The sequence below is a fragment of the Camponotus floridanus genome, unplaced genomic scaffold (genome assembly GCF_003227725.1).
Source record: "Camponotus floridanus strain SB8 unplaced genomic scaffold, Cflo_v7.5 scaffold17, whole genome shotgun sequence".
NCBI classification, from domain to species: domain Eukaryota; kingdom Metazoa; phylum Arthropoda; class Insecta; order Hymenoptera; family Formicidae; genus Camponotus; species Camponotus floridanus.
The window spans coordinates 434723-457191 of NW_020229292.1; the positions used below are offsets into that span (position 1 = coordinate 434723).

The 22469-nt window shown below is 33.3% G+C and overlaps 1 protein-coding gene across 6 annotated transcripts in view; it reads left to right on the top strand.

The window, feature by feature from the left end:
• The window catches only part of LOC105250089 (probable Ras GTPase-activating protein), a 294638-nt gene that overhangs the window by 126001 nt on the left and 146168 nt on the right, over window positions 1-22469 (top strand). For 4 of the 6 annotated variants that reach the window (XM_025407320.1, XM_025407318.1, XM_025407317.1 and 1 more), the window contains 3 exons: window positions 1118-1230; window positions 15138-15179; window positions 19761-19947. In XM_025407320.1, coding sequence (XP_025263105.1) covers window positions 1118-1230; window positions 15138-15179; window positions 19761-19947 — 342 coding nt within the window. The remainder of the gene's footprint in view (window positions 1-1117; window positions 1231-15137; window positions 15180-19760; window positions 19948-22469) is intronic. The other 2 variants (XM_025407321.1, XM_025407319.1) reach the window with 1 other exon arrangement.

Genomic DNA, 22469 nt, shown 5'->3' on the forward strand with positions numbered 1-22469 from the left:
GCTTTCGAGTCATCAATCATTCCTGATTTGATTGACAATTGAAAACTGAAGGGCGAGTCAAGTTTCGGCAAGGAAATAGAAAACGAAACTTTATTTCGCAGCGAATTTCTACTGGGGGAGAATTTTATTTAAATTTTTCAGTTATATTATTAAATTTCAAAAATATATTTTAATTAAGTGTTGAAAATTGAACATTTAAATGGCTCTTTTTATTTGATTTCTATATTTTTAGAAACTTTGAAAAATAGCAATTTAGCTAAAATTATGTTAGCTGATTTCATATTCTTTCTTGCGACCTCTTCTTTCTTCGACATGAAAGCTATGCAAACATCTACACAGAGAAAAATATCATTCTACTGCCAAGAAAAGCGATTACTCAGTTTATTTTTCTTCTTTTAAGTAATAGTTTTCTTCAACAAAGAATATATTCTTGATAATAGTCTTAAAATATACTCATCACAAGTGTTAGAAAATCTCATTATCATGTACTCAAAAGAAGAATTTATTTTCTCTTCAAGAATATTGTAAAATTGTATCAAAGAAAAATCAAACTTACTTTACATCAACTCTTGTAGTAAGCAAACCAAGGTTTTATTTTAATTTAATATTCTTGACTAAAATACTGCACTTACTAAAATTCAGAATATATTCAATTAAATTTAACGCTTGTGGTAAACTTATGATATATTTGCGGATATACAAACTTATGATATCCTTAAAATAAATAATATTTACTTGAATACAGTATACATTTTTCTCTGTGTATAAATTATCATGCCATTCCGCGATTACGTTTTTTGAGTTTGCAACGCGAGAGATTACGGTATTATTACGTCCTTTCTAATACATATTATTTTGTAAATAACATAATCATAATTACGAGAAAGCAATCGATATAATCCGTTCGCAGGACGATACACATTCTGGATGATCGGCCATTATCCACGATTGCTATGCTCCATGTCTCTCGCGAGGATAATTGACGCCCGGTCTATTATCCTTGCGAGTCACTCTCTTGACCTTACTCTCTCGTAGGACGACGATACGTACAATGGATGTCGTCGGTGCCGTCTAGTCGCCGTGGTTATTCATGAGGGATCATCTTTCTCTTTTGCAGAGGCCGAATGCTGCATCGGCGAGGCCGCCAACGAAGCATGCTGGGAGCCTTGTTACTGCGTCCTCCTACAGGACGAGCAGACCCTCACGGCTTACAGGAGCGAGGACATGGCGGTGAGTACGTTTTACCGTAAAAGCCTTTTCGATTCCCTTGGATTTACCCTTCCTGCGAATGTCCTGTCTTCTCTCTTTTACACGTGATATTCTCGTAAGGCGCGAAACGGATTTACACACATCATCCTAGATTTACACCGCTGCCTCCTGTTACGCATTTATTTCTCTTAATATGCATCTTGTTAAAGTAATAGAATTCTTATAGATATTATTAGGGATAGGCACTTTATGCTTTGAGCATAATAACATAATGTGTCAAAAATTATTCTTAAGCTCTAATTTTGATAGTTATGCATAGTACATACTTAATATTGATAATTTCAATCGCATAATAAATTCTCCACGCAGCATAATACAATTCTCTTATGGCATAATGGTCGCAAAAAGTCCATTTTTACACTTAAAATACTTGGATTTGGGGAAGAAAGGTTTTTTTTTTTAATAATGAATAATTTTTGACGTCCGAGTTTGAGCGCTGCCATATATGGACCAGATAATAAAGTTAGAGACTTGTTTGCATAAAAAATTAATTCTTTGTGTTTATTAATAAAAATAACTTTAAGAGAAAATAATGCAATTCTTTTTGCAATGTAATCCCCTTAAACAAATAAATAACTTTAATTTTTGCAATATTTTTAATACAAAAAAGTCTGAGATCACATAATTACGCATAAATAGCGGATTTAACACGCATAATTGGCGCATAATCTCTAGATTCTTGCGCATAATGAGGGCATAATCAAGCATTTTTTTCCTGGCATAATCCATAGGTGTTCAAAAGCATAAAGTGCCTATCCTTAGATATTATTATAAAATATTATTGACGTTGAAATATCAAAATAATTGAATTTTTTGTACTTTTGCGAATATCGAAAGTCATTTGCAAAGTTTGTAATTAAGAGAATAGCTTCAATTTCAAGAGCTTCCTAATATTGCTTTGCGAACTCGCTCCTCGTTGTTTACGTGCGCAACAATATCTTCAGATTGGCACATCGGAGAACCTGTTTGATCGGGTAAAATGCCTTGGCAAAGGGACGTCGACCTCTAATTCGATTAGAAAGTTTATACTCCATTGACTGACATGAACCGGACGCCTGAAACGCTTTGAAGACCTTGGACTTCTGCCCATAATCGCGAATTGTCTGTCGTGCGTGCTATCGAGAATCCTTCGGTTCTCGATTCTCCCCGTTCAGGAAAAACGACTTCTGACCAATATGTCATAGTACAGCGATTTGCGCTGCTTCACTGCGCACAATGTTCCGTTTGGTTTATTTATAGGTAATACTATGTGTGTGTGAGCTCGTGTATTATTTTTTGTCAAGAGCATCAGAGTGAGTTGCACGAATTCGGTCCCGTAATCCCACTGTGGAAGTACCGATGTATTTTTAGATTATTTTCATTCGACGATTCTGCGACTCTTAAATTCTGTCTACACGCTTCTGTCTTCCGTTATTTAAATCCAGGGGAGAGATTTGCTTTAGATAGATGTGAATTGTCTAATGATGCTTTAAGCAATTGCGAGTATCACTAGATATTTATATAAACATGAAGAATATATTTTCACAATACACTTTGCTCTTGATCAAGCAAATATATGAAGACACTCTTAAAAGAGAGTAACTTCTCTAACTTTTAGAAACATAAATATATAAACTCGCTTCAGGTGTCACGAGAAAGCACCGTGCAAGCAAACTTGCAAGCTACACAATTTACAACTGATTATAAATTCCCCTGGTGATAAAAAATTGAACAAAATTTCTCGGTATTATTTTATAACATGATATTGTGACGTTATTAGAAATTTGTGTAACTATTATTTATAATGATACGTTGAATTGATATTTAATTATTTTACGTTTGATTAACACTTTTCAGTGAATCAATTTTATTTTTGATTGCTCATTTGCACTTTCTACTCGACGAAATTGTGTGTCGTGAAAACATATATGTAAAAAAAGACAGAGATGTGAGAAACGCGAGATAACAAAAATTTCATGTTTCGAAATTATTTCGCTTTTCTATATCCCTTCGTGTATTTCTCAATTTCTTTCTTCCCATCTCTATAACCCCGTTGAAATGTGAACTCCGACCGTTATTCGGGAGAGCGTATTATCTTCGGTTACACACAGCGAAAGCTACTTTTCTCCGATCCGAGACTTTCCCATGGCAGCACAATTTACGGAGTCCTCGCACGATCGATAAATTATAAATATTGACAGCTATTTCAGATATTGGCAGTTACATTAGCATTTTTAACTTTGTAGCAATGATTGATCTACTTATATCATTGATAGCAACGGTATTAATAATAATATCGATGAAATATGTAATAAAAAATACGTCAGATATTAAAAAATATTAAATTTCTATGAGAGAAAAGCAGTACTTTTGGCAATTAATATTATTACTTGATTTATTTTTTTATTTAATCTTATAAGAATATTCTTATAATTTTATTTATTTTTTTAATTCATATTATATTGAATTTATTTCTTGAATTTATATTATATAAAAATATTGTGGGCACAATTTTTTTCTTGCATGTTTAAAGTATTATACGCGAATCGTGCGACGTATCCTAAAGTACTTGCATGTAGTGACGAAATCTTAAAATGTTTAAACTGTAGTTACAGAAATATTCCGTCATTTTGATTTCGTGACAGTATGTTTTAGCCGACATAAGTGGTAGCTATTATGCATTTAGAACCGTCTGAGGCTTTCGCAAAATTTACTTTGTCGAGAGCGCAACTTTTTCTACTCGTATATTTCGCGTGAGAAAGCTTCACTAAGAGTTTATTTCTATATATCCTATACGTATATTCTCAGCAATTGCAGTTGCGAGTGGTTTCTTTTTTATGTTAATGGTCTTTTTCTACATAACAAGGCCAATATAGCTTCTTACAAACATCATTTTCAATTTTTTTTCACCCTTTCGAATTTTAATTTATACAACATATTAAATATGTCGTTGTTATTTTAAATATTCCACTTTAAAATAATGCAGAATCTATATTATATTTATATCTGAGATCATATATGAAATGTCTTCTACATGTGATTTGTTTTTTTCTATTAAATATTCCACTCTCATCAATGCATTATTTTTATTAATACATTTAATTTTACTAATACATTTTTTAAAATTAAATTTATAAGTTCTGTTAATGTATATAACATATACATATATACTGTAAATTAATACATGTGCGCGTGTGTGCGTAATTATTAATATTTTAATACAACGTTTAAAAAATCACAAAAGAAAGATTTAACATCTTAAGTACACTTAATATTTTATTCAATCGACTTTTGAGACTGCTTGCATATAATTATTTTAAAATTAAAATTTTTTGACCATATTTTATTCCCTTTACAAAGTAAATTAAACGCAAAGAAAAGATACATTCGCGAATGACAATGTATTGAACGATTAGTTTGCAACTTCTTTAGTTGTTTTCGACGGTACGCTTTGAAATCGATGGTAACTAGTACACAATTCCGGTTTAATAATCAAACATCGAGCTCTGAATACGCGATTACAAGAGCGTGGTATACACGGAAACTACTTGCTACGTCATCGTCAGTATATAATGAGGAACCGGAACTTGTCTAAATCCATTCAATCGACCGTTCTCTGAATCGCTACCTTCTCGTAGTCAGAAGTCCTTGTAAATCCTTGGAGTTTAGCCTTTAACCTTTGAGAAACTCTCGCGATATCAGATATACGCGGTGTCAGGTTAATTAATTCTGTTTCCGAATGAATCGGCTTTCATAACATTACATTTTCATCCAATCTGAACCATCATTTTTTAACTTCATGTTATTAGCATTTTAATTCGATTCTATTATAAAAGCGATTTTTCCATACAATTTATTTGGAAAATAAATTATGATACTTATAACCGCGATTTTTTCATAAAAGTCATTTTTCAGAATAAATATATTGATATAAGTTCTTTAAACTTTGTTCTCAAAATTGCCATAAACATTTATTTGATTTACACGAGGCTTTGGAGTTTCGCTTTTATGCGAAAAAATCTCTGTTAAATATTTCCAAAATTATCTTTTTTAAAGCTTGACTGTATTTTGATATATTTGTGTTGCGAATTTATTGAACACGAACTTCACTTTATTCAATCAAGCACGTAATTAATAATAGCTCTAGGAAAATTTGTTCGCATACATTTTACATTCGTATAACATTGAGCGAATTACGAGACTATATAAAATCTCCATGATACGACAGATGAGAGAATGGATACGAACTTAAACCCAGCGACTGAATTATCATTCAGACGCGCAACTTGACTCGTGAAGATTTCGGTAGATTTAGCGTAGCAGTCTGTCGCAGGGACGGCTCTCCCGGCGTTTCATCGCATTGCGAAACAGACGCGAGACCCTGATTAGTACCTTCGTCGTGTACTCAGTTCCTTACTTTGAGAACTTGCTTTCTCATCTCGCATTGCGTCTCATCTCCCTTCCGTCTGTCGCTGTCTTTGTCGGCGAACTTCATCTAGTCAGTCGCACATTTCTCCACTACCGTGCCTTGTTATTACTAAATCAAGACAAGCGCCTAGTTTCCCTCGTCCCCTTCGCTCTCTCTCTCCCCCTTGTCCCTTCCTTCCTTTAACGTGTAATCATATTCAAGGGATCCAGGACCCTGCTTCGTTATTTGTCGCCGAGGCCAACTCGGAGGAACGGGGTTAACGGCCATTGGAGGTTGTTTTTAGTCCGTGACCTGAGTTTTTTTTCTCTTCCGGAATGATGGAGCTTGAAAGTAGTTTCATTGACAAAATTACTGAACTCTAATAATCGGGATAATTCTTGATTTTCAACGTTTCATCACACACAATTATTCCTCCTACAGAATTTCGATATGGTTTTTATGGTGCCTAATAAAAAAATTGGTTAAAAATTAGTCTCTCTTTAACACGTATCGAGCGAAACATTTTGGAGTTTCGTTGCGATTTTTTACGCTTTTGTTTTATTACGGTCCTCACTACCTGTTCCGGAAACGCGGCGACTCGTAAAAAGCAAAGGATTCCATTGCTTTGATTGCGTTGGTCCATTAGCATCGACTTTACGGTCATAAATTGCGTACGTAACGTGTTCATCGTAAACGAAACAACGGAGACGTAAGTAACGCAGATTAGGGTAAGCAAAGGCGGACGGGAATATTAGCTTTGGAAATATGAGCGAGGGTATGTATCGTACACGTTTAATCTATCGAGTGTTTCAAGTCGGAGCATATATTGCCGTTGCCTAGAAACTTTCGTTAATTATTATTTCCCTGATGTAATTTAATCTTTAATTCCGCTAATGCAGTTTCATTAAATTTTAATGTAAAATATTTTTATACTTCTTACTTCCTTATACACGGTGTATCTTAAAAAGCTCCCACTAAGCAAATAGCGTTATTCCTGATTAAAAACCGAGTCGAAAAGTCCTGAACCATTTTTTTCCATAATGCTTAATAAAGTAGTAATTAATGAGTAAAGTCGTACCAATAAAAAGACAAACTTCCTCGTTATCAACATATGAAGCTTTGGATAAGCAAACAATAAACTGTTTTAATTTTTAAACAATTCATCTTTCCAGAAATCTTTTTAATACTTAAATCTGATTAATTATTTAATGAATCTTGAAAAAAAAAATGGTTCAGGACTTTTCGACTCGGTTTTTAATCAGAAATAACGCTATTTGCTTAGTTAGGGAGTTTTTTAAGATATACCCTGTATATTTTATAAAAGGAACTTTTTTAAGCTTCTACACAAAACCGATAAAAGTCTTTCTTTCGACGATATTTTAATTTCGCCTCCTCTTATCGCGACGCTGCTTCGAATTTCCTTCGATAAAAAAATGCATTTATATATTTATATTTTTTTTTTTCACTGCAGATTCGACGATGGCATATTATTATCGTCCACCCCGATTTACGCATCGCGGTTAGACTCGATACGCACAACCAAACCTGATTCGTTCTGGCGATAAATTATGCACAGGGTGTCTCGAAAGATAGCGCGCACCCTCTCTATGCTTTCATCCCTCGATAATGGTTCCCTTGATGCATCCAAGGATATCTTCCTTGCCCTCCCATCTACGTAAATCGCATCTCTCTCTTTGAGCCCCTAAAGTGCTTGTTTCATGTTACAGCTTTTATCTCGCAAATACATTTTTTTCAAAACAATCAGTAATTAATTTATACGTGTAATAAAAAGTTTTTACAAGAAGTTTTCACTATTGACATGAAAAGCTAATTTTCTTTAGCTATGATATTAATGTTCTACTTTTTAAGATTTTATTTTCCGTTGATAATTATTTCAGGATATTCTTGTATCAAAATCCTGTATTTTGTAAATAATCATTTCAAATTCTTGCAAATCATAGGTTTTGTAGATGTGACATATTGTTTACTTTAATTCTTTAATAAGTAACTTGTAATTTATTAAATTTTCTCGATAATTTGATTGTGCTTCATTAATTTGCTCTTTCAAGATATTTTACGAACATCGTTAATTAATCAATGCTACCAAACCAAGATATTGTGATAAATCTTGCGCGGAAATACGCTTCGATTCGCTTCATGCGTTTCCATTCGACGAATTCTGTGGATTTCGCATGATGTGCGTTCTCGTATTCGTCACGTACGATACGCGAAAAAGAAAAAACGCAATCCTCATCTATAGAATCGTTCCCCGGAGGTCAATGGAGCGCTTTTGTGTATTAAGCCGCCGTCTCTCTTTCCCATTCGTTCTCTTTTACTTTTCGTTCCTCCACTTCTCGTTTTTCTTTTCGTCTCATTTATGAGGCCTCGTTTAAACGTGAGAGGAATGAAATATCCGCGATTAAATGTCTCTGTTTCTTTGACGTGGTCAAAGTCGTCTTCAGGCTTATCTATTTTCCTTTGTTATCATTCACGGTTTACGTCTTTTCTCATTTGCATATCATCACATTTGGTTTCTTTTCATTATATGCTGTTTCTCTTTTATTTTTAAAAATATGTCTAATTATATCTTTTGGAGAGGCAAATGAAAATTGATTATTTAAGTTGAATTTGTGAATAATTTTTTGCGATATTTAATTGATTAATTATTACGTTGCACGTCGATTAAAAATATGTCTGTAAAATTAATGTTATGGATTATGGGGTAAATTTCATATAGATGTATAATTATTTTGTCGTTAACGATACATATGCAAGTTCTTTATTTTCTTTTTTCAAAAGTTACATCTATCGCAATAAATAATCTTTTAATATTTGATGATAATATCGCAAGTATTTCAAGCTTATATTATTGAATTTTTGCTTCGAAAATACATTTGCGATACCAAGCATCACTTATGACATTTTGATCTTCATTTCCTCGGGGCATATTATTTTCTGTTGCGCACGAACTGAGTCAAGGTATCAAAATCGTTTCAGCCAATCGTCTATCTTCGCGAAAGAGATCTCGTGGAGTCGGAAATGCTTGTTCCTCCCTCATCGACCGGCGCGTTTGCGCTCCTGTTCGATCCTTTTTTTTTTTCTGAAGCGAAAGCTTACGGAATTGCAGAGGAGGTACGCATTTTCAACAGAGGGGATTTTTCTCGGGTTTCCCCGATGTAGACTACCCTATACGTATCGTGTGCCTCGTGAAAGGGATCCTAGGAGGATTCGGGACTAAGGATCTTCTCGACTCCCTGCTAGATAAATCGACTTCGCCCTTTCGTATCGCCTCCGAGCTCCTCTTACTCCGCCGGAATCACCCCTGAGAGAGGGCGGAGCCCAGAAATTCGTTGGACCTCGATAGCGAGAGAAAGAGAGAGGAAGGAGGAAGAGAACTGTCGGAGGAAAGGCTTGTAAATCTGGAAAGCTTGTTTAACTTCGGCTCCTAGTAATTCTCGGATGAGGATGTCGTCTGTAATTAAGGGGGGCGAAAACTCATTATAAATTGTAATTGAGGCATTGCGCGATAGTGTGAAATATTGACCACCCCGTCTGCTGTCATATTCTGTCTTCCAGTTTTCATGCAGCGAGAATAATGGCCTCTACATTGCTCTGCTGCGACGGGTAATATTGCCGAAAGGTGTCATGACAGTTTATCGTTTAGAAGTCAAATAAGTTTTCACAACTCTTTAGCCTTCACAAAATTTTATAAAATATAAAATCATATAAAATAATGCATTATATTTAACAATTATTTTTCATGAGACAAATATAAAAAGTAGACATCAGTTATTTAACAATAGTTTAGGTATTTTTTTTTTTGTAAAAGAGTTTTTGAATTTGAGAAATTTGAAAAGGAATGTACACCTTTTCATCATAAAGAATATATTTCTATATGATAATCCTTCAAGATGTATTGTACAATCTCTTTTGTAATAATTCTTACAAAGCTTTGATATTTTATATCGAGAAAATATGAGAGAGAGAGAAGTGGAAATGGAATTTATACATAAAAGCAGATTTATACACATAGCTGGGAAGAACAAGATTCGTTAAAGTATTATCTCATATTAAGGGTTTCCTAAGAAGATTTGGATTAGAATCAAAAGAGAGAAATTTCTTCCGAGACCAGATACACGCACAAAAGCCCCTTTCCTAAATTAAGCTACAAAATCCCCCACGTTCCATGAATAGTTACATACATATCTGCGTACTTAAAAATCAAGCGAGTCTCGACGAGGACCTGTATAATCTGCGAAAATCACAGATGTGCAATTTGCATGTCGTACGGGATAATTTTAGAACACACGAGCGCACGGAAACGTAACGCACGCTGCATACATTATTCATAGGCAAACGGAACGCTTGGCTTTTAACCGGCTAATTTTTAACATAATCTCTCTCGCAACGGAAATGATTAAACATTGTCGCATAATTAATTTCCGCGATTAAACCGTGTACCAAAGGATCATTTAATCACGTCGCACAAATTTGCTGTCAAATTTACGAATCGCGCGATAATTTATCGAATTACGCCAGAGCCGCGTAATTAAAATTTATCCGCAATTATTATTTCGTACTGTGCTCTATCATTCGTTTCATTTTATCATATTATAATTCTTTATACTTGGGTGCCAATCGTCGCTGATTAAATGATTCAGTTTCGTAATCTCGTTGCTATATTATTCACTGCGAAATGTATTATAAAGAATATTAAATCCACCGATCTCTGAGAGAGCACCTCGAATGGGATAGAATGCTGCGTCCGCGCAATAATCTCTTCGGCTTAATGCCAGCAATGTGTACCAAAGAGAATATACAGTCAGAACGAAGCTTAACTGCCAGACGCGCGCGCGAGAGACCGCCAGAGATCAGAAGGTCACGATATTTCGTGGCTGGAGGATCGAGGGGGTGCTTATAAAGGAGAAGCGGTAGCAATGGGGTGCATTTATATAAGACCTGCCTCGAGCATTGCGTCGACAAACGAGAGGGGTAAAAATAAGCCGGATGGGATATTATCGGGCTGATAGGAAGGTCCGTATTCTATTCGCGGTAAAGAAGTATTTTTTTCCCTTTGTATGGCGTTGTAACATCATCGCAGAAGTCGTTTATAGCAGCACATTTATTTTGCTAAAGGTACGTAAGGTAGGTAAGGTATTGACGTAGAAATGCGCGAGAGTATTGAATGGACAAAATAATTTCTGTTAGATATTTTTTGGAATATTATTAATGTCCAGAGTTTTTGGACAGGAGAAACGATAGATTAGCTCGAAAAAAATCGTACAACGTTATATTTTCAATTAAACTATTTTTGTAATAAGGTTATCGACATTTTTCTCGATTTTCTCCCTAAATTTTCGCTGAAAAAGTAAATCTGTTTTAAACATGCACATGGACTAGAGTTCAAAAAATGACGAGGTCAACAGACTCTCGACTTGTTCTATTTTTCGATACTTGAAGTAGCTCTTTAGAAATTCGTAGTAGCTCGCAGCACTTTTTAATGAGACTTGCCCTCAACAGCGCGGATTTTGTAAACGACCATCATATGGGATAAAAAGCCTCTTCAGCTCGAGCTGCTATCTCCAGCAAACGAAGATGACCCGAATATATTACTAATTCGCAAAAAGCGCTGCTAACTTTTTATTCCATGTCAAGTATTTTTTAGACACCGATGTATAATTTAAGGAAATATTTCTTGCTTAAATAATGTTAATGGTGGCGTTTTTGAATGGATTTCATTTTTAAAAACGATTCTGAGATGAAAAAGACTAAGATTCTCTACTTTTAAATATTTAAAGCGACGAGTATATGTCTAAAATTTCTTATATATGTCTTAAAATTATATATATTATATGTCTTAAAATTAAGAAAACTGAATAACTAAAGAAAATAAATAATGAAGAAGCTAATGATATATCTGGGATTTATCGCAGTATTGTATCTGTTGTCTAGATCTCTTAGTTATACCCTGCTGTTCGCAAAGAGAGTATGAAGAGACGTGTCCTTGTTATCGCTCGATATTATACTCGTTGTTTATTGGCTTTATTTAGAAAATCGCACGAGCGCGAAATATTCACCAGTTGCTCCACATCTCCGAGCGACTGGTGAAGTGGCCCCTCGTTAGGAATTCACACGGTTCTCTCTTTTTCTTCCTCTTTGTCGCGCTTTGTGTCTATTCCTCTCAAACGCTCTCTTTTTACCGGATTCATCATATGATATACACGAAGCTCTCGGTAAATACGTAAATAGCAAACTTTATTTCAAATTGAAGAGCCGTCGTTATTCTTTTTCCCTCTTCCTCTCTTTCTTTTTCCTTTTTTTAAGAAAAAAATCGCGATGCTCCAGACTGCGATGGCGAAAGAAAAAAGAGAGAATTCCATGATAAAAGTTACGTTGGACAAATAAGCTATTACGACATATATTTCGTATTGTTTACGAGCATGTTGTTGGATAATTTTATAATGTATTACGATGTAAATGTGAAGTTTGATAAACATTATATGAAAATTACAACATGATAAAATTGTTGCAATTTTCCGGTTTCTTTAAATATATAGAATATAAAACTTTCTTTAGATTATAAATAATTATAAAAATTGAAAATAATTCTCAAAATTCTCTCCCCTTACTTTTCAATCTTACAATTATTTATTCGCTTTTTTATTTTAAGTACATTATTAAAGTAGTCTATTATCATCAGATCCACTTTATTATCATCCGCTTCACTTTAATCGTTTCCTAAATTACTCTGTCGAGCAGCTAGCGTAAACATTTTGCGAAATATTTTTCTTCCAATCGCCCTCGTCATCGCGAGGTCCGTTTGAGAAAACTTTTTCAATTACTCGACGTCAGAAATGACGGCGGAGAAATAGGTAGCAGAAGGCAAGAAAGCCTAACACGATAAATGGACGCGTGTATTATTATCTAAACTGAAAGACATTTCCGGGACGTGAATCGATTTCAATATAATACCGCTAGATCGATAACCGGGAAAAGAGGGCATACGTGACACGCGCGTAATCGAACTGAGACTGGTTAAGCGTATGGATCAAAGACGGAGGAGTTGCGATGGTCTGAGCACGTCCCTTCGAAGATCACTTTGTATCAAAGGATCAAGTCTAACGAGACGCATACCGGACGCAACTCGGCTCTCTTCTCGAAAATCGATCACGTTTCGCAATCCGACAAGCATGTTTTCTAAATGCGAACATGTGCAAAATCATGCTACAAGAATAATTCCGATTGTTGGCGATGGTACGTAACGTAAAATATTAATTGCATGCCAACATTCCATTATGTTAACCGCACTGAGAAAAATCGTTTGATTGTATCAACAAGATGTATATGATTGAAGGTTAAATTAAACAATTTTATTTTGGTTAAATTAAACAAGAATTTCTAGTTATCATGATAAGACTCGACTTTTTATAACTAGAACGTTTAATAGATTTTACTATAAGGATTTGGTTAGTATTTTCTATCCTCTTCTTGCATCACTGTTTATTAGTTTAATTTCTAACAAACTGAACTTAAAATAATTTATTCAATAATCTGGATTTATCCTATAATCGTGTTGGAATTCAGAATATTAAACAAACTTTTGAGATTAGATGGAAAAAATTTTAGACGACTTGGTACTGGCGAGTTTAGTATTATTAACCAGAAAATTTGATAAATTTAACAGGAAGAAATTAATCAGATTCGTTTGGTAATTCCTACAAGAATTCTGGTTCGTCCATTTTCCAACAGACATATTGGTTGAATTTAGCAGAATTCTAATTAATGCAACCAGATTTTTTCTCAGTGCGATAATTGGATTTATATCAGTTGTATCTTATTTTTCTCGGCAAATATTAAAGAGGTGCTGTGCGTTTTTAGATAGCAAGAATAAAAAAGACCTCTTGAAAATTGGTCACTTTGCGAAAAATGAAGGCAGATTTTTCCTTCAAGGTCTGCGAAAGAGTACAGACGGGGGGACAATGACGTCGCAAACTATAAATTACGAGATACGGGTGGGCGGTTAATTATAATAATTCTTAAAGCTTTCATTGCTAAGAGCGCACTGTGCCAACGTCGACGGTGGATGTGTTGTTGAAGATGTAATACTTTTTCGCCTTTGGCGTCGCCGGCGGCGCATTAAATCGCGTTTCAATGTGTTTTATTGCGTCGAATTAAAGGTTAGCGATTAATGTCGGGCTACGAGTTTTCATAGCGTAGCGCGTTACCGTGCGGAGAATATGCGCATTCATAGCACACGTCAAATGAATTTCGCCGGACGTGCGTCTGCACATGAACGAAAAGGGTTAATGAAGGCCTGAAAGAGGAATTTCGCAAGGCGGCTATAATTCATTTTCGAGGCGCGCATTTTTTTATCTTTGATCCTTCTCATTTATAACAGTCTTGGCGCAATTATCGCCGTGCGAAGGTTTCTTGTCGCCACCCGCGCTTTTTCACAGAGCACCCACGGTGCGATGCAGCATCCGATGCACTTCAAACGTTCCTCTGGAGGCAATTCTCTTCCCCTGGAAGAAAAATTGTAATTTTAATTATTGATCGAAACAAATTTTAGTTTAAATTATACGATATTTAAATAATATTTTGATGACAGGACTGTAGATATAATATATAATAAGATAAACAATAAACAATAATAACACTAATACTGTTCGTGTGTTGCAATGCAATAATAAAAATTATAGGGCCAATAATACGAGCAATTACTAAGATCTAAATAAAATAAAAACAAATAATTATAAGTTCGTTTAATTAAATAATTAAAAAATTTTGATTTGTGATTATTTAATTAAACGAACTTATAATTATTTGTTTTTATTTTATTAAATCTTAGTAATTGCTCGTATTATTGGCCCTATAATTTTTATTAATATATAATACATGCAGATTAAATATAGTAGATAATAATACACATTTATTTTAATTATTAATGTATATGTGTTGAACGAAATTTTTTCATTAGCGTGCATATATGTGTTTATATTTATATTTATTTATGTACGTATAAAATTATAAAATAGTAATATATATCATGCAAGAACAAAATTTGATAATTTCGATAACGTAATTAATTTTACTTGAATAATTAGATAGCTCGATTATAAATTAGCAGTTTATATAAAATTATATAATATTATAATTTATAATGCATTGCAACATTATAACAATTATGTATTCTTAATTATCATGAATATAACATATTTTTTAAATTTCTTTTATTACACATTATTTTATTTTATATATATTTAAAAAAATTTTCTTTTATTATTACATATTTTTTAAACTTCTTTTATTATATTTAATAATTTTCGAGTGATTATATTGGCAGTAACGGACATATAGTTTTTCTTAAGATGTGGCAAAAATAATCCAGAAAGATCCGCCAGTATAATTGATCTCTCTGGATTCTGCGGGACAAAAAGTGAATGCGATTAGTAATCGATTTGTATCTTTCATTTGGACGCAGCTATTCGCCGGGACCGCCTGTATGTTCAAGTCGCACAACAAGGTTTGTTCCTTTTCCTTTTTATCTTCTGCTAATGTCTTGGTGTCATCTAATACATCGATGTTCCGTACCGTTTGTTTGTCATAGCTGTTTGCTCTTTTTTTTAATCTTCATACTCTTAAGTATTTCCATATCTCGCAAAGCTCTTGATTAACGTTTCATGTTATGCACACAAAGAAACGCGCTGGATTTGCATTGCAAAGTGTAATATGAAGATTAATTCGAGCCTCCTCCTTTGATATCTTTGCTGTTTCGCGACTCAAAGGACAAAATTAATTGTTCGTTGCTTTTAAACTCATGGTAAGACGACGCGAGAACACGATGAAAGCAGAAGAGACAAGGCAAACGAAAGAGGTTTGAGTCAGATGGAATTAAATCAGTAAAGATTTGTCTTGCAACATGAATAACAACAATGATTTTATGCCATCTCTTCAGCATCTTACAAAGCGCAGCAGCTAAGTTTGTTGTTTTGCTGTTGATATTTCTTGATTTCAAAAGAAATATAAAGACATACATTGTAACATTTATATTTATTAATCGTTCATACAATTCATGGCATGATTAATATTTGTGCGTGTTTGAAATTGATTCATCTCCGCGACATATTTATTGGAGGAATTTCTTTGTTAAGAATTTCCTGTTCGATTAGTATCGTTTCGTTCAATCCCACACTATATTTTCTTGCGTGTTTTCGTTGTGCATCGTCGTTTCCTAGGACTGGCGTGTCTCAATAATACGAGTACATCTTTTCAGACGACCGGTTTGTCTTCCGTCTCCTCTTCGTGTATGTGTTCAGTTTCGTCATGGAATCAATCGTAATTTCCTTTCCACGCACGTAGCCCTTTTCTTCGTCTGTGCACTTCGTCGTCGACGATTCGTGAAAGGTTTAATGGCTAACCGTGTTTATCTATCTAGAAATTGCATTACTATTGTTGTCGTCAATAAACGCGACGTGAACAAACGATAAATAAGCGCGAGCACGTGCACGTAATCACAAAATTTTGATATCTGTGTCACGTGTAGGCCGATATTAAATACGATATCGAAGCTGCGTTGGCCGGAATAAGTCAATATAATAAGAGAGCTCTGACTTATTATAAATATATTAGATTTTATTTGTAATTTGTATAAATCTCTTTCTTTATTTAAATCAGTAGCAAATTTTTTTGAAGAAAGTCAACACAAAGATGTGGCAACTTTCTTAAAAATATGAAGAATTTATCTTCATTATTTATTTATATATTAGTCCGCTCAAATTTTCTTCTCCTCTAGAAATTTTATTTGACAGCTTTATGTGCAAATGTGCAAGTAAAAAATTCTCTGCTCCTTAATTTTATTACTTATGTAAAAACCTCGTTGATCTAGATATTACGAGAGATCTGCTAATAAAAGGCATGCAAGAATAGGCGTGACTCGATCGATTGCAATGTAGGACTAATTATGTTATTTAAAGTATTACTCGAGCGACGAAAGGGGTCACGTGCTGCGACTTGCTTGAAAAAAAAAATCTGATTGCTAATTGGCGCTGTCGTGGATTGTTGATTGGTCGACGACGCTCTTCGAGACTGACCGATCGTTCCTCGCGTAATTGGACACATTCGTTCGCGCCGACCTGGTAATTGCACCTAACGCGTTAACTGCAATTGCAGTCGCGCGCGGCTCGATCCCCTCTTCTTTAATTGGTCGGCCCGAAAATGAAGTTTTGCCATGGAATTTGTTCGCATCCCCCGACATGTGTTCGCGCCGGCAAAGAATGCAGTCGGTTAACTACATCGAATGCGGTGGCTTTAATGAATTCTGATGTGATTGAAATAAACGACCGCTCGTGGTCCTTATTTAGAATTTAATATTAATGATGTAACATGTATGAGATGTGTAACATTTGCTGACGTTGGAATTTATCGGAATTTATAAAATTGTTGCATTTTGTGTGTATGTGATCCGAAAATTAAAGGAATTAAATTTATTTGTTTTAATTAATATTCTCATGGAATGTATTTTATTTTTTTAGAAAAAAATAATGTAGTTTTTTAAAATAATATTTTAATGATTTTAATGATTTTAATATATTTTAATTTGAGTATATTTTAAAGGTATTCTTCAGGATAACAAGAATCATTAATCTTCAATTATTTATTTATTCTCAAATAATGGTTTATTATATAAATAGATAATTTGATTGTACGCTTAATACTTTTATAATAGAAAATTATTATAATAAAAAATATAATAGAAAATGATTAAAAAGAACAGGAATAAGGAAGAAACGCGGAAGGAAAGTTTCGTTGACAGTTATCAGATATATATTAATCAGCTGATCAATGTATAATTATTCACTCAATCATTTCCTTCGTTATATGCATATATCAGTTTCTGTTTTGCATGCAAAATAAATGTATTTTAATGAAAATTACATATTGGAAAGTGCACGTAATCCTTGGAATTCGTAGCGAAACGATCAACTTATAAATTCCTCGCGAAACTTCAACAGCAGTCTGAGAATTAGTCCAAGATGTCGGGTATTTCGGGCGTGTAGAACAAACTTCAATTAAATAAGAAAATAGGAGGGTGAGAGGGAGAATGTGGAAAGAAAGAATTAGTGAGAAAGTAAAACAAAAAAGGAAAGATGTACCGACTCTCGGATTTCGTGCTCTCCGTTTAACGAGCTTTAATTAATGACGTCAGCCCTGTCGTCAGGTCAATCTACGATATTCCAAGATAAACCGCCAGACACGCTCCAGTCGTCATCCGGCTCTGTTTCAAATAACTCCGACTTTTGTCGCGAGGCTTTCCTTGCGAAAGCCTAATGCGAACCTATAAGCATCGTTCGAACGATTCACGAGCGTCTGGGTTAATAGTTGGGATATATCTCGTAGGCAGTTTGTCAATGCAGTTGATTATAAACGACGTTTATAAGTGTGCATTGGGTTATCGTTCGACGACATCGGTGATGCATTTAATTGGATGACGCGAATTCGTTAACCCTCGGCCACGATGGATGTCATCCGCGGTTACGTGAGTGTCTAGTTTTAGAATTGAACGAATGTACACGCATACTATATACGAAGAAACTACTAACTTTCCCTATACGTTTTCGTTTTCTGTTCCCAGAGGGATAGAGAAATTCGAGAGGAGCAAAGTCTGAGAGACCTGAAATAATAAAATTGGAAAACTTTAACTGAAAAATTCCCCTTCGGTATTCAAGAATTTTAATATATCAAAATACAGTATTTGACGGTTATTTTACGAATTCAAAGAGAAATATTGCAAATTTGAAATATATATATATATATATTTCGTAATCGAAAGATCTTTAAAAAAGTTGGAGTGAAAATTTGAATTTAAAAAGAAATTAAAAGATTCAAGAATCTCAAATAAGATAAATTTGATTAGATATTTAAACGAAAATGTGCTGTATAAAAAAGTTATATTAAAATAAAGTGACGTAGCATTATATTTTACAGACATATTATTAAAGTCAGAAAGATTTTTTCGAAATATTTGATAAGGTGCGCTTATTCAACTTCATTGCTCGTTTGGACGAGATGATCGTCCGTGAATACCGGTAAATCGTCTTCAATTAAGAAGACGATTTAATGAGTTTCCAACCGCACTGTTTTTATTACTTCTTAAAGGACTGGTTCGTGCAAATAGCTCCAGATATTTATGCGGTACAACTCGTTTCATTGGCATTGCAATTACTTCCGTGAAGTTGACAGTTCATTTTCAGAATTTCTGGCGCTTACATAAAGTTTCTAAAGTCTTAAAGTTCTTAATACGTTTAAAAAAGAAGTTTTGGCGCGCGTGCGATTAAATGTAAAATACAAAAATATAAAATAACATCTTTACATTTTCTGTATATAAAAATCGATAATTTTTTTATTTCAATCGGTTGGAGTTATCAGATTTTTCAATAAAAATCTTTAAATTCTATTTATAGAACTCCCAACAAAATATCAAATTTTTGAAGAAAAGTTTTAAGCCATAATAACTTGAGAAGTTCCTACCTGAAAAATTATTAGAATATATTCTTTTTTCATTTTTGTTTTATTTTTTTTTTTAATATCAATTTTACAAATTATATTTTGACAGATTTAAATTTTACAAAAGTATTACAATTAATCTTGCACATCCTGTAAAAACACATCGCATTTACTTTGTCACATATATTAGTATTTCATAAGCAAACAAATCAGGAAAAATTAAAGTTATTAAGTAATCATATCAACTCATTACAATTGCATAATTATATATCAATCTTATTATATCTATATATATCTCGTATTTCACACAGTCATTGCATCGTGTTGTAATCAGCTAAAATAATGACCTTGCTGTGTTTTGAAATCCGCAATTAAGGCAACCGTTTTTAAATCCTCTACGTAATGTTTTGTATTTAGCTAAGCGTGCCTTCACGCACTTCCTTTATCAGAATGAATGTGTTTGTTCCCATGAATGAAACGACGTATTCTGGAATCAAGTCTTTCGGCGCGTAATCGCTCTGGCACGATTCTTATTGTTCATTAATGCCTCTTTCTCACGACGATTCCAATTTAACGCCGGCGGATGGCCTTTTACTTTCAGTTGGGTGACGCGATGTTCGTCGAACTGCCGCGCGTCCGTCTGGATGGCGGAGCACGTGCTTTTCGGCAGCATTGGGGATATGAGACGCGACCGCTGGCACCACCACCGCCGCTAATCGAAGAGGACGAGGCCGCCATCGAGCCGGAAACTGTCAGTCTTCGGGAGGCCAACACCGCTTCTCCGATAGGTAAGTACAGATCGATCATAAGGTGATCAAAATATCGCGCGATGATCAACGAATCTGATATAGTTTTCATCTGCTATTCGATCGAAATCGCATTTTACGTTATCAGTTTTTGAGATATCTGCGATAAAATTTGACGTTGATTTTCTTTTGATAGGTTTCTAGCATTTATCTCTCTTTCTTTCCAGCAGAATAGTAATTACATAATTTTTTTATTAGTTAATACACGTTTGAATAGAGCGTAATTTATATAATTAATCCATCATAAGGTGACCAAAATATCGCGCGATGGTCAATGAATCTGATACATTTTTCAACTCCATCTGCTATTCGATCGAAATCGCATTTTACGTTATCAGTTTTTGAGATATCTGCGATAAAATTTGACGTTGATTTTCTTTTGATAGGTTTCTAGCATTTATCTCTCTTTCTTTCCAGCAGAATAGTAATTATATAATTTTTCTAATAGTTAATATACGTTTGAATAGAACGTAATTTATATAATTAATCCATCATAAGGTGACCAAAATAACGCGCGATGGTCAACGAATCTGATATATTTTCCATCTCCATCTGCTATTCGATCGAAATCGCATTTTACGTTATCAGTTTTTGTGATATCTGCGATATAAAATTTGACGTTGATTTTCTTTTGATAGGTTTCTAGCATTTATCTCTCTTTCTTTCCAGCAGAATAGTAATTATATAATTTTTCTATTAGTTAATACACGTTTGAATAGAGCGTAATTTATATAATTATATATAATCTTATGTTACACACTTACATAAAGATTTTTAAAGATCTAAATATACCTTTCAGAATATTTTTTTTTAAAGAATAATTTATATTTATATGAAAAGACTAATTAAAACATTTTACTGCATGAAAATATTCTGAAGCAATTTATATACAGGTTAAGAAAATTTAAAAAGGATATATATATTAATATATATGTATATAAAAAGATATATAAATTAAGACACTGAAAATAAATTTTTAATAATGAATAATCATATATCAGACGTATAATATCAATGTATGTATGTGTGTTCAAGATTAGAAACACTTAAGCAGTAAAAATCATAAATTATTCTTTACTGTTTTTTATTTTTAGTCAAAAATTTCCATCTTTAGATAAATCTTAATTTAAAAATCTAAATTTTTATAGAAAACTTTATAGAATCTAAATTTTTACAAAGAAATATAGATATTATATGTATAGTATAATCGCATTCATACGTATTTATTGAAAATCTATCTCTAATTTAATTTAATTAAAAATTCTAAATAACTATCGCAAATAAGCAAATAATATAATTTAAATTAAATAAACAAGTTTTTATTTAATAATCATTTCGGCAAAGTACTGTAAAGGCATGTATTAAATTTTGATAAAACATGTTGCTACTATGCACGAATAACAAACATAAATAACTATAAACGTAACTGTTTGAAGAGGAGAACAAGAGAACATTTCGTTAATTTTAATTACAACGAATTGTTAGTCTTTGAATTCCTCTCGTATTACGAACCGACATGATTTCGTTGCAACCAGAACCATTTCGCTTTGTATCAGCGTTAAAGATGTGGTATTTAACAACGGTGTTTAACATTTTGTCTTTGGTATAATAGCGAGAGAACCGATCAACATTAATTGCGCTTTGTTGAAATTGTTGGTGGCGTAGCTGCGACTGATATCGCTCGATGGTGCATCCTTAACGAGTCGACATTGTTCAAAAGGAATCAAGTGCACTTTCCCCCACTTTCCCTCCCGGATGCCGATTCATTTCGTTTTTGCAGCAACGCGAAAGGGCGATAGAGAGAAAAATGCTATTACGCGGGAAATGAAACAGAACGTTTCTTCCATACAGTAAGTAATAAAATTGCAAGTTTGAAACATTATGACAAACAGATTTTGTTCTTTTTATATTTAAAATATAAAAAACAATCATAACATCAAAGTATTAAGTGTAAAAAGACAGCTAAAGTCTTTTTACACTTAATACTTTGATGTTGAAAGTATTTGTAATAATTTAATAATTTATAATCAAGAAAAATGAATATATATGTATGGATGAAATCATAAGCTTGAGTGCCATATAATTTTATCTTTTTATGTCATAATAAAAAAATTGTAAAAATTATAATTCTATCTGCATTTTCATAAGGTATACAAAAATAATTAATTTTTTATATCTTTTTAATAGATAGCATCTTTCTCTCTCTTCTCTCTTCTTGATAAAAGATAAAACAGTTTCCTGCAACAATCTGATACTTTATTGATTATATTCTATTATTATAAAATAAATTTTATTTTTGTTTTTATATTTTATATCTACGCGTTGCTTTATAAATTTAAATAAATTAATGTTAAATTTTCTTGACTATATCTAGCTCGATTGTTTATACTTCCTGCCTTACCGATATACTTGATATCAACTGCGAAGAGTGTGTTTGTAGAAGTTCTCTGATCAACTATCGGTATTTTATTTTTTCCCACAGTCTCTAGATGGCAGTAGTAAGC